Genomic DNA, 11365 nt, shown 5'->3' on the forward strand with positions numbered 1-11365 from the left:
CTCACAAGCATTCGCACACTTGCAAATCTACAAAATACCGGTTTTCAGCATTTCGACTTTTCGACTTTTGCCGATCCAAACTAAGAAAGAGGGTGTTAGTTACACACCTGTTTGCGACGATATGCTGACGAGATCCACACACGAACCGCCTACAATTGGATTACTAACACGTTAATCTCACTATTCAAATACAAACTACGTATTAACCCCTTACAATATTCGGCCAACCACACCAACAGATCATAGTAAGCTTATAAGAAATCAATAAGCAACTCATTAACAAATTTTTGTCAATGTTTACCACATAATCATAATTTCACTGCAAGCTGTCTTCCTGAGCAACAGTCACTAAATCATTTATAACTGGAGCTACGAAAGTCCAAATCAAGTGTCGTTAATTTTTCCTGAAAATAGACTCATATATCTTATATCCATAAAATTTTCAGAATTTTTGGTTTGGCCAATCAATACCAGATTTTTCTCAAAGTTTCGCATGTTTCACTGTTTGACTACTCTGACCACTCTTCATTACGAATCAAATTTCTCATTCTACAGAATTCAAAATATGTTCTCGTTTATTTCATTTGAAACTAGACTCAACAAGCTTTAATTACATAATTTATTCAGCTTCTAATTCATCTCCCACAATTTATGGTGATTTTTCAAAGTCACGTTACTGCTGCTGTCTCAAGCAGATTTATTACCAAATCACTCTTTCACACATAACTTGCATGCATGTTTTTTTTTAAACATGTATATCACCAATCAATCATCACATATCTATGATTTTACTTAAGTATAATCTCCATTTCATTATTTTAAAGCACAACATATTAGCCGATTTTTCCCCTTAGCATCTAAGCACATGCATGCTTATTTGTTTGGCTCAACTTCACATATCTTCCATTTTTCATCAAAAGAACATGAAACAACAACCATTTCCTTCATTTTAATTCATGACCAAATGCTCACAACACAACCAAAAACCAAAATATGCTTCAAGAGTTAAGGTAGAATCAAGAAGAACTCATGAACATCAAGATAGAAGCAAACTACCATGAACTTACCTTTAATTTTCTTCCCCAAGTGACCGAACATTCAAGAGCTTTCTCCTCTCCTTTCTCTTCTCTAACTTTAAGCTATGATGAACAAAGATGGACAAAACTTTGTTCTTTTCACCCCCTTTTTTTAATTAAATTTCATATTTCATCCATTTAATTCTTTAATACAAAAGACATGAAATTCCCATCATGGAACATTTACCTAAACCATTATCATAGAACATTTACCTAACCCATTATCATGAAATATTTACCTAATCCATTATCATGGAACATTTACCTAACCCATTATCAATTTGTACCATGAATTATGGATATCAAGTGCTCATATTGTCTACAACAACATGATGGCTGGCCACTTCATGTAAAATGGGAAGTTTCTCATGCAAATCCTCCTATTTTGCACTCCTATTTATTTGGCCACTTCAATTTAGCCTATAGCTTTTTCAAACATTTTCACATAGGTCCTATTTCATAATTTCACCCCCTTTTTCTTATGGAACAAAAATTAACTAAAATTGCCGGGTTTTATCTTAAGCTTGGGCCTTCTAGAGGCCCACTAACATAATTAAACCTATGCCAATATTCACAGAATTCCCGAAAATTGGGGCGTTACAAAAGCATCCAATGGAACATACTTTCACTCTTCATCACTAAATGTTTCCTCATAAACATGACTTCATCCAAAACAAAACCTCATACCATTACAATTTGCCTTTTAAGCAGAAGCTGCTGCAACCTTCTTTCTTGGTGCTGCTTCAGTACCTATACATCACCCCCAATAAAAAATAAGAACATTTTGAAAGAAAAAAAAACCTAAAATTTCTTACAAGAACAAAAATACGCAATGGAACTAAAATCAGAAAGCAATGAGCCTAAGGACATTAGCATTTTCCTACCTTCCCTGAAACCTGTCTTGAACCTGCGAGGAACGTGGCGAAGATACCTCTATGCACCGGTGATGGAGATGTTAGCCTCATCTAATTGAAACCAACAGCTAGAAACACAAATAATCACACAAGTTAAAAAACCCAAAATAAGTACTTAAACACTTCAATTTGCAACATTTAAGCACTTCAATTTACAACATTTAAACACTTCAATTTGCAGCATTCAAACACTTCAATTTGCAGCACTTTAACACTTCAATTTGCAGCACTTTAACATATCAATTAACAACATTTATACACCTCAATTACAGCGATAAAACATCTCAATGTCCAGCAACTAAACACTTCAATTTGCAGTACTTAAACACTTCAATTTGCAACATTTAAGCACTTCAATTTACAGCATTTAAATACTTCAATTTACAACATTCAAACACTTCAATTTGTAGCACTTTAACACTTCAATTTACAGCATTTAAACACTTCAATTTACAACATTCAAACACTTCAATTTGCAGCACTTTAACACTTCAATTTACAACATTAAAACACTTCAATTTGCAGCACTTTAACATTTCAATTAACAACATTTAAACACTTCAATTTACAGCATTCAAACACTTCAATTTGCAGCACTTTAACACTTCAATTTACAGCATTAAAACACTTCAATTTGCAGCACTTTAACATTTCAATTAACAACATTTATACACCTCAATTACAACGATAAAACATCTCAATTTCCAGCAACTAAACACTTCAAATTGCAGTACTTAAACACTTCAATTTGCAACATTTACTACTAAATATAATTTTAGGATTCATTAACAAGAAAAGGAAGGAAAAATATTCTTACTGCCATGGAATATCGCCTACAATCAGCCATTCTCCTTCTTTGTCCTGGTAGGTGAGAATATAATCATCTGCATCACATTTCTTGTCTGTTCATAACATAAAAAGAAAAAAGAAAGCTGAATATTGAGATTTTTGGTATTCTTTTATCTTTTGAGGAATTTATGTATATAATCAATGACTTTACCTTCGGAAAACATGGTGATCAAGGAGTGATTTAAAATATAAATCATGAAAATCTTTTACACTAAGGAATAGGGGTGAGCAAAACTCGATTCGACTCGAAAAAATCGAAAAAAAATTCGAATTTCGAGTTAAACGAATCGAGTTATTCGAATCAACTCGAATATTTTTTTCGAATTTCGAGTTCGAATCGAGTTGAGTTTTCGAATTCGAATAACTCGAATAATTCGAATATCAAAGTATAATATTTTACATTTTTACCCCAAACTCCCAAACCTTTTTACGTTTCCCTCAAAACTTTTACTCCTTCCCACTTTCCCCCCAAAACTTTTACTCCCCTCCCCTCCCAACCCCCCAATCTACCCAAAATCTATTTCCCACCAAAATTTTACTCTCCCATTTATTTTTTCTCAAAATTTTACTCCCAAAAACCCTCAAAACCTTTTATTTTCCCCCAAAATTTTTACTCCCTCCCACTTTTCCCTTAAAACTTTTATTCCCTTCCAATCCCACCTCCCATCTATCCCAAACCCTCCCCCCTCCAATTTTTTTTTAATATTTTCCCTCCAAAATTTTACTCCCCCTATTTACTTTCCCTCAAACTTTTATTCCCCAAAACTTTTTATTTTCCTCCTAAACTTTTACTTCTCACCCTTTACTCTCAAATAAAAAATCAAAATTATCCAAAAAAAATCACTAAACATAAATAGTAATAATTTTATTTATATCTACTATTTATATTATATTATTAAATTTCACATTTTATATTATTTATATTATTGAATTGTTTAGTCATATTGAATATTTATATTAAAATTGAATTATTAATTATGCCATAAAATATTCGTGTTAAAATTTTATATTGGTATCAATTTCACATTTTATTTTTAAAATAAATTTTATTAAAAAAATCATATTTTTACATTTAATATATTTTTTAATTCTAAAATACATAGTGACAAGAATCTGAAGATAATTGAAACAACTAAGCAAGCAAAGAAGCTAACCAATATATAAAAAATTAATAAATAAATTATGAAGTGATGAAAGTTAATAAAAAATTTGATTAAGGTGGACAAATTTTATTACGATGGGTGATAATGGTTACAAGGACCCAAAATTATTTTTTAAAATTTAACTCGAGCAAATATATTCGATTCGAATTTCATCTCACTCGACTCGATTCGAGAAAACTTCAAATAAAGTTAGGATGATAAAATGATATTCGAAAACTCGATTAACTCGAAAATTTTCGATTCGATTCGATTCGATCGAATGCTCACCCCTACTAAGGAAAATAATATTTTAGTATATATATTGTTGGAGTGATTTAAACCTTTTTGGATCTTATGCGTTTAAAGACAGAATCAAGTTGTTGCTCCAAATTTTGAAGCTCTCTAAGACTCAAATTCTAGATATCTTCTCCTTCGTAATGCCTAGAAATATAATTAATTATTTATTAAAAGAGAAAGATGCATGCCTTGAATGTGTCTGAAATTTGAAGCCATTGGGGGGTACCTCAGGCTTCTTTGTAAAGTCTGCATTCTAGCTTTAAGTTTTGCATGTTCCCAGGTCCAGTTTCCCTGTAAAAGAACATATATGTTCTTTCTTGGTGCTGTTTCAGTACTTATACATCACCCCCAATAAAAAATAAGAACATTTTGAAAGAAAAAAAAACCCAAATTTTGTATTAGATCCCAAATCCACTAAATACTACTTCAGAATTCATGTTTTTTTATGCATAATGCACATGTAAAAGTACAACTAGAAGCAGTAGTTTAAAATTAAGTCGTAAAGTAAAAATTAATTATCAAATTAAATTTTCTATTAAAATTTTAACTTTAAAACTAAATACAAAAAATTAATGAATTTAAATTTAGAATTTAAAATAATAAATTAATAACACAATTAAAATCCAAAAGTTAGAACTCAAGTTATCTTAAATATTAAAATAAAAATAAAAATTTAGAATCAAAACTAAAATAAATAATAAAAATTAGATTAAATATAAAGATATCAATACAATAAGATATTATAATGAAGTTACTTAAATGAAATAAGGACTTAAATCATAACTATGTAAAATATAAGATATTATCATCAAGATTTACATCCTCGTCCTGCTCAAATTTTGGTGGCTTGTACCATTTCTTGAATCATTCATCTTGTAGAATTTCAGGAATAGTTATACGCTGCAAAGAAGAACATGCAGAATTTCAACCAAAATGCACACGCTAAAGCTTATACTGAGATCAAAGATTGCATGTAATCACAAATTTTCATAGGATGAATTGAATTTGAAACTTACGATAAGAGGGTTTGGATCAAGAATACGCTTAATCAAATTCCTAGCACCGGATGAAAACCATGATGGACAGCTGAAAGAAGCCTCCCAGATCTGAAATTTATCAAGGTACAAACAATTTTAATGAAGTTCTCATCTAAAAAGACAGACCAAATCTGGAGGGTACTTACTTTCTTATACAAGCCTATAAGGCTTGGCTCATCAAAAGGCAAATAACCAGCCATGAGAACAAAGAGAATAACTTCGCAAGACCATGTAACAGCCCGATTTTGACTCTAATTGGACATAGTGGTTTCGGGACCACAAATCCGAGTCTGAAAAAAATTTTAATATTATTTTGTGTGTTTATGATGTGTGAATTTAAATGTGTGAAAGTTTCGTGAATTAATTTTGTTGTTTATGTGTTTAATTGACAAAAGTATCAAATTGCATAAAATGTGAAGTTTGATTATTAAGGTGTAAAGTGCTTATTTGATGGTGGCTTTTAAATATGAGGTTCTTAAAGGGCAATTAGCCCATTTTAAAAGATAGTGGACGGCAATGATAGTTAATATATACTTTTTATATATTAAATATAAAAGTTATAATAGTAATAGTATAATATTATATTATTATATCATTAAAACATAAAAGAAATAAGTTTTTTTTTCTTTCTTCATTGTTTGTATCACCGAAACAAAAAGAAAGAAACTTTGTTCTTCAAGCTTTAGCATTCGGCCATCTTAGGGATTTCAATTCAAGGTTAGTTTGATTTTAGTTTTTGATAATTTTTACGTTTTTGAGATCATTGCTTTGAATACTTCAAAACCCATGTCTTAATTTTGTGAATTGATGAATATTTTGAATTATGCCATTGATGAATATTTGTGTTTTGGGATGTTTGATGATGAATAATGGAAGATATGTCTTAGATTAACATGTTTTGTATTGGTATTTTTGATGAATTTGAGTATTTAGGGCTAAATTGTGAAAATAAATTTTTGAGGGACTAAAATGTGAAATAAATGCAATGTGTGGACTTGTATGAGAACCATGAATATTCGGCCCTTGTGTGTTATGGGCAAATTTTGTGTATTTTGTGTTTTGTGCAAAAAGGATTAAATTGCAAAAAGTGCAAAATATTAGGGGCAAAATGGTAATTTTCCCATTTATGTATTGTTGGACTCAAATGAATGTTTTGATGAATAAAAAGGTTAAATTTGACTATGTTTAGATCAAGGAACGAAGAAAACGAATTTAGATCGGGGGAAGTCGAAGATAATCGAATAGTCGATCGTGTTTGCTGATATCCGAGGTAAGTCTATTAGCTATTTAATGTCATAAAATCAGTATATAAATAAGTATATGAGCTGTTTTTGGATGAATTATAATTAAAAATATGATAGTTGAAATAATTAAAAGTATGAGTGAATTATATATATATTATGCAAATCTACATCTATATGTTCTCGTATTGAACTTAGGTATGCCATTTATACAAGTTTATAAGGGGTTCGACTATGCAACTATGCATGTATATGTTCTTGTGATAAATTTAAGTATGAAACTTATATATGAAAAAGGGAGATTCGATTAGGTATGTATGTTCTTGTAAAGGTTCTTGAACGGGGTTGAAGAGATGAAATTATTAGCTTGGATTATCTTAATGTGTTCGAAAGTACGATATTAATAGTATGTTTCATTGTGTTAAGTTATATATATATACATATATATATTCGGATGTATAATTTAGATATTGAGTTGAATTTGATGACTGAACTTTTTATACCGATGTGGGTTAAGGATATAGTTTATAAATTATTGAGCTGAATTTTTATGTGAATTCTATATACCATTATGATATACAACTCCTATGAATTGAGATTCTTTTGTTAAAGCTCAGTATCATTCGGTTTATCGTTAGTGACATAATTCAGACTATAAGTCTAGCAGGCTTAATGCCGGTGACACATTTCAGACTATAAGTCTAGCAGGCTTAATGCCGGTGACACATTTCAGACTATAAGTCTAGCAGGCTTAATGCCGGTGACACATTTCGGACTATAAGTCTAGCAGGCTAAGAGCCGGTGTATTGAATCAGGTTTTAAAACCTAGCAGGCTAAATGCCGGTGAATCCGTTTAAAGCATGTGATAATATACAATTGATACCTCTATGATTTTGATTATATGAAATCGATGTATACATAAATGTTCAATCACATGATTTTAGTCATATTAACTTGATGAGCATATATATATACATATATTTGGTCTAAGCAATTGATAGATATGTATATATATATATGTTGCATTCGGCATAGGTGGATATATTTATGTGTATGCATTCGGCATAGGTGAAAATAAGTGTATGTATCTATGCATTCGGCATAGATGGGTATAGGTGCATATGTGCATTCGGCATTTATGAATGATAAGCATAAAAATTTGGCTTTTGATATATGTAGTTGAATAGTTGTATTTAAATGGATTCGATGAAGTGCGAACAATAAGTACTCTAGAAATCAGTATATGCTGTTAAGGATTATACTAGTAACTTGATTATATGCATATAATGTATATACATTTGTCCGTTTATGTGTATTAGATAAATATACATCCTTTTAGACTTAAACAAAATGACTCAATAAAGTAGTGTTTGATTAGTAATCATATTTGATGATTGTAATTTCAATAAATTTACTTAAAGAATTATAAGATTCTTTTATATGTATTATAGATATGCTATAGACTTACTAAGCTATAAAAGCTTACTTTGTTTGCTTTCGTTCATTCGTTTTTATAGATTTTTTTTTTGGAGACGCGTTACGAGCTCGGGGATCATCAGCACCGCCCATCACACTATCGACTTCTTTTGGTATTTTGTTAAATATTTGAACTCGATCTTATGGCATGTATAGGCTTGATAATGTTTTGGATAATTTTGAATCCTATTGTGTAAATAGCAATGCGAAAAGAGTTTAACTTCCATGCTTGAATTTGATTATATATGTTCATGAATTGGACTTGCATTTGGAATTATATATTAAAGTTATGTTTATGTGAGCTTGGTTTCGTAATGCCTCGTAACCCTGATTCGGCGACGGAGACGGGTTAGCGGTGTTACAGACCAAATATCAGATGATGTACCATCATAACCTTTATCTTTGAGCACCTGGAAATAAAAATATCAGATACCATAATGAAAAGGGAAAAAAAAGAAAAAAGAAGAGTTGCAGCAATACAGCTAATTATTTTCTATGAGTTCATGAGTGAAAACCTCCGGAGCAACATAATTTGGAGTCTCGCAAGCAGTGTGAAGCAACCCATCCTCCTACATTTTCAACGTGTCAAAGAAAATAAAAGATTACAATACTAGACATGGAGCTTTCTATCTTTTCGTCCATTATTGATAGTTAATATTTATAAGATGTTACTGCCAACTAAATGCCTTGACCATCTGTTTCAACCATTTTTCCATACAAATTATTGGTTCATAAATGGATTTTACCGTTTCACCATACAAATTATTGTTTGAGATGTTCATATCATGTTGTATTTTAATCGTTTTTTCTTATATGTCGTATCCAAAATTATCAAATATAATGTTTACTACATTGTTAAATTAGACTGCCTATAATATTAACTCTGAAATTCATGACAAAAAAATAGGAAACTAACCTGTAAAGGAAGCATTGCTCAGTCCTGCATTAATTAAAAATAGAACCATAAAGTTAGCTTAATTCTGCTGGGTAAAATTTCCAAAGATCAGATAATTAACATTTCCAAATACCCGATTTCCATCTTTAATAAAAATGGAAACTTGGAATTTTGCAGGGCAAGTAGCATAGAGAATGCTAATACAAAGCAACAAACATAATAGAAAGAGGCTAAAAACAGCTTGCCATGCATGTAAGCATTCATAAAACAAGCATGAGTTTCAACTTTCAATAATTAGCTTCATAACTACCAAGCAAAATCCCATAGCCAAGGATATGGTGTTCTATTAATTGACAGCAGAAACAACATTGATAAAAATGCTAAGTGAAAATAGTATGCCTTTGGAGGAAAATTCGCACGAAGAATAAATGCTTCCTAGAATTTTGTTTGTAAGAACATGAAATATCGTTCCAATTGTATGCGCCGCTGCATGCATTTTCATTGGAAAATCCAAATAGCATTAGATGCTCAAGAGTCAAAAGTGGAAGACCATCATTCATAGTTGTAGATTCAATATTTAATTGGCACAAGCAATAAAGTGAAAAAAAGCTTCACTGAAACCTTATCTATCCTATAGTAAGTATGACAGGCTATTGTTCATGAACTAGCCTGGAAAGGAAAAAAAAACAAACAAACTTGAAAACACCAGCTTACCTGCCTAGCATGGCCCTTAATTAGTAACATACATACATACATATGTAAGTATTCCTAAGTCATGATATATCAGTTGAGTTCCTACTGCAACCATGAGATCATCAAACATGCATGAGAGAGAGAGAGAGAGAAAGGGGTAATTTAGCGCTGAGAAGCACAAGGTCTTTCTCAGAGAGCCATTTCTGAAGAAACTTAGCCTTAAGTTGCTAGATTGAGTCACTAACATCTAGCATGTTAGCCGCCAGAGAAACATCCGAAACCCTTCCATCTCTACGCCCTGTTGGAACTTCATATGACGGTCCATTTGCCTATATGCCATACATACATAGAATAAATCATTAAATGTTGAGAGAAGAAAACAATTTATATCCACAAATGAAATATATTCATATACCAAAGCTATAGCATCTCGAGCTGCTAAGGCAACTATATCAGTACAAGAAACCACTCCCGGACATGTAGCTTCCAACTGAGCTTTGGCTTGCTCTTTCACTTCAAATCCCCCAACTCCTTGGTGACCAAATGCATGCCTCTCTGCTTTTGGACCATTTTCTATCAGGATTGAACCATCACAGCCCTGATGATATCCCACACACATTATATATAATGAGAATCCTAACATAATGTTAATGGAGAATGAAGAAAAGATAGAGAGACCTCAACAAAGCAGTCATGGAAATGGAGCCTGAACAAGACAGGAGGGATGTTGGAGATAAACTGAGTGGCATTTCGAACAACGCTAGACACAATGGACTCAGCATCTGGGCATGTGTTTGAATAGAACCCCACTCTTAGTTGGCCTTGAACAACTCCAATGGCAAAAAAAGCTAGCAAAAGGAAAACAAAACCCATTGTTTTCATGATGTTAAATACACCGTATAACAATGATAATCAACAAGGCGATGTCCTGAAAGATGAACAAATATATATATGTATATAGTCGCCAAAAACAAAAAGAAGGAAAAGGAGTTTAAGTAAGTGGCGGAAGGGTCAACAGCTCTTAAGCTGACAGCTTCTGGGATAAAGAAGCCAATGTGTCAACTCTCAACCAAAATTTGCATGTGCTTTCTCATTTTTTCTACTTCTACTTATACTACTCCCAATCCCAACTCACCAGAATATACAAATAAAAGCCAAGTGTTAAAAAAATCGATACAGTTAACCAAAAAAGCTAAATCCCAAACAGTCACTCACCAGATCCTCATCATCTTTCTTCTTTTGGTCCTCAGCCGTACAGATCTTGGGAGGATCCGAAGCAGCTGCAGGACGGCTTCAGCATATGAAATCGAAAGACATGATTCCCTTCCCCCCCTCCCGATAGAAGTAAAAGGAAGAGGCTAGGGTTTTAATTGAACGTTGAAAAGGAAATTGGAACAGTCAAATTGCATGCCGCGTCTCTTCCGTTGGTTTAGATTAAAGGTGGGTAGGCATGAAATCTTCAAGAGAGAAAATTTATGAGAAGGGGATTTTGTCGGTGAAAGCAAAGGGAATAAAATAAAGGTTTTTATCAGCGTAAAATTGGAGATTTAGGGAAGGGGGTGAAAATAAAACGACCCCATTTCGAGTGAAAGTTTTTTGCGGCATTTTTACAAAAACACCACTATATCTCAACTTTTTGCAACGTTTTCACCAAAATCGTCACTATAGCTCAACTTTTTTACGGTATTTTTTAGAAAAAACGCCACTATTGCTCAATTTTTTTTTCATTTTTAACATATTTTTTT

General features: G+C 31.9%; 2 protein-coding genes and 1 long non-coding RNA gene across 6 annotated transcripts; all 3 read right to left on the reverse strand.

Moving 5' to 3' along the window:
• Positions 1-1646: 1646 nt before the first annotated feature.
• Positions 1647-4715, reverse strand: LOC107961216 (uncharacterized). The gene is made up of 4 exons (XR_001701221.2): positions 4505-4715; positions 2808-2892; positions 1961-2058; positions 1647-1826 (listed from the first exon to the last, which is right to left on the reverse strand). It is a non-coding gene; the product is annotated as an uncharacterized lncRNA (long non-coding RNA).
• A 249-nt stretch (positions 4716-4964) lies between these two features.
• LOC107957485 (CBL-interacting serine/threonine-protein kinase 9) lies at positions 4965-11156 on the reverse strand. Of its 4 annotated transcripts, none has more exons than XM_041112211.1 (10): positions 10836-11156; positions 10299-10468; positions 10036-10218; positions 9866-9949; positions 8949-8972; positions 8548-8601; positions 8399-8442; positions 5462-5543; positions 5295-5384; positions 4965-5178 (listed from the first exon to the last, which is right to left on the reverse strand). In XM_041112211.1, the coding sequence occupies exons 5-10, from the start codon at positions 8961-8963 to the stop codon at positions 5143-5145; spliced, it is 321 nt and encodes a 106-aa protein (XP_040968145.1). In that variant the 5' UTR covers positions 8964-8972; positions 9866-9949; positions 10036-10218; positions 10299-10468; positions 10836-11156; the 3' UTR covers positions 4965-5142. The 4 variants fall into 4 exon arrangements, with proteins under 4 accessions (XP_040968145.1, XP_040968144.1, XP_040968146.1 ...); XM_041112210.1 differs by having other exon boundaries at positions 8949-9012; XM_041112212.1 differs by having other exon boundaries at positions 9839-9949.
• On the reverse strand, positions 9585-10493 carry LOC121203309 (peroxidase 43). Its single transcript, XM_041111933.1, has 4 exons — positions 10299-10493; positions 10036-10218; positions 9866-9949; positions 9585-9596 (listed from the first exon to the last, which is right to left on the reverse strand). Exons 1-4 carry the CDS (start codon positions 10491-10493, stop codon positions 9585-9587), a joined length of 474 nt encoding a protein of 157 aa, XP_040967867.1.
• Positions 11157-11365: the final 209 nt, after the last annotated feature.

Source organism: Gossypium hirsutum, chromosome A05, assembly GCF_007990345.1.
Source record: "Gossypium hirsutum isolate 1008001.06 chromosome A05, Gossypium_hirsutum_v2.1, whole genome shotgun sequence".
NCBI lineage: Eukaryota > Viridiplantae > Streptophyta > Magnoliopsida > Malvales > Malvaceae > Gossypium > Gossypium hirsutum.

Excerpts from the sequence above, each read along its gene's own strand:
- LOC107957485 (XM_041112211.1), bottom strand. Across the intron at positions 8,443-8,547 it reads CAAATTATGTTGCTCCGGAG|GTGCTCAAAGATAAAGGTTA; the intron begins GTTTTCACTCAT and ends TTTTATTTCCAG. Across the intron at positions 5,385-5,461 it reads TTATAGGCTTGTATAAGAAA|ATCTGGGAGGCTTCTTTCAG; the intron begins GTAAGTACCCTC and ends GATAAATTTCAG.
- LOC121203309 (XM_041111933.1), bottom strand. The coding sequence starts at position 10,493 with ATGGGTTTTGTTTTCCTTTTGCTAGCTTTTTTTGCCATTGGAGTTGTT. Across the intron at positions 10,219-10,298 it reads TCCATGACTGCTTTGTTGAG|GGCTGTGATGGTTCAATCCT; the intron begins GTCTCTCTATCT and ends GGATATCATCAG. Across the intron at positions 9,950-10,035 it reads CTCGAGATGCTATAGCTTTG|GCAAATGGACCGTCATATGA; the intron begins GTATATGAATAT and ends TATGGCATATAG.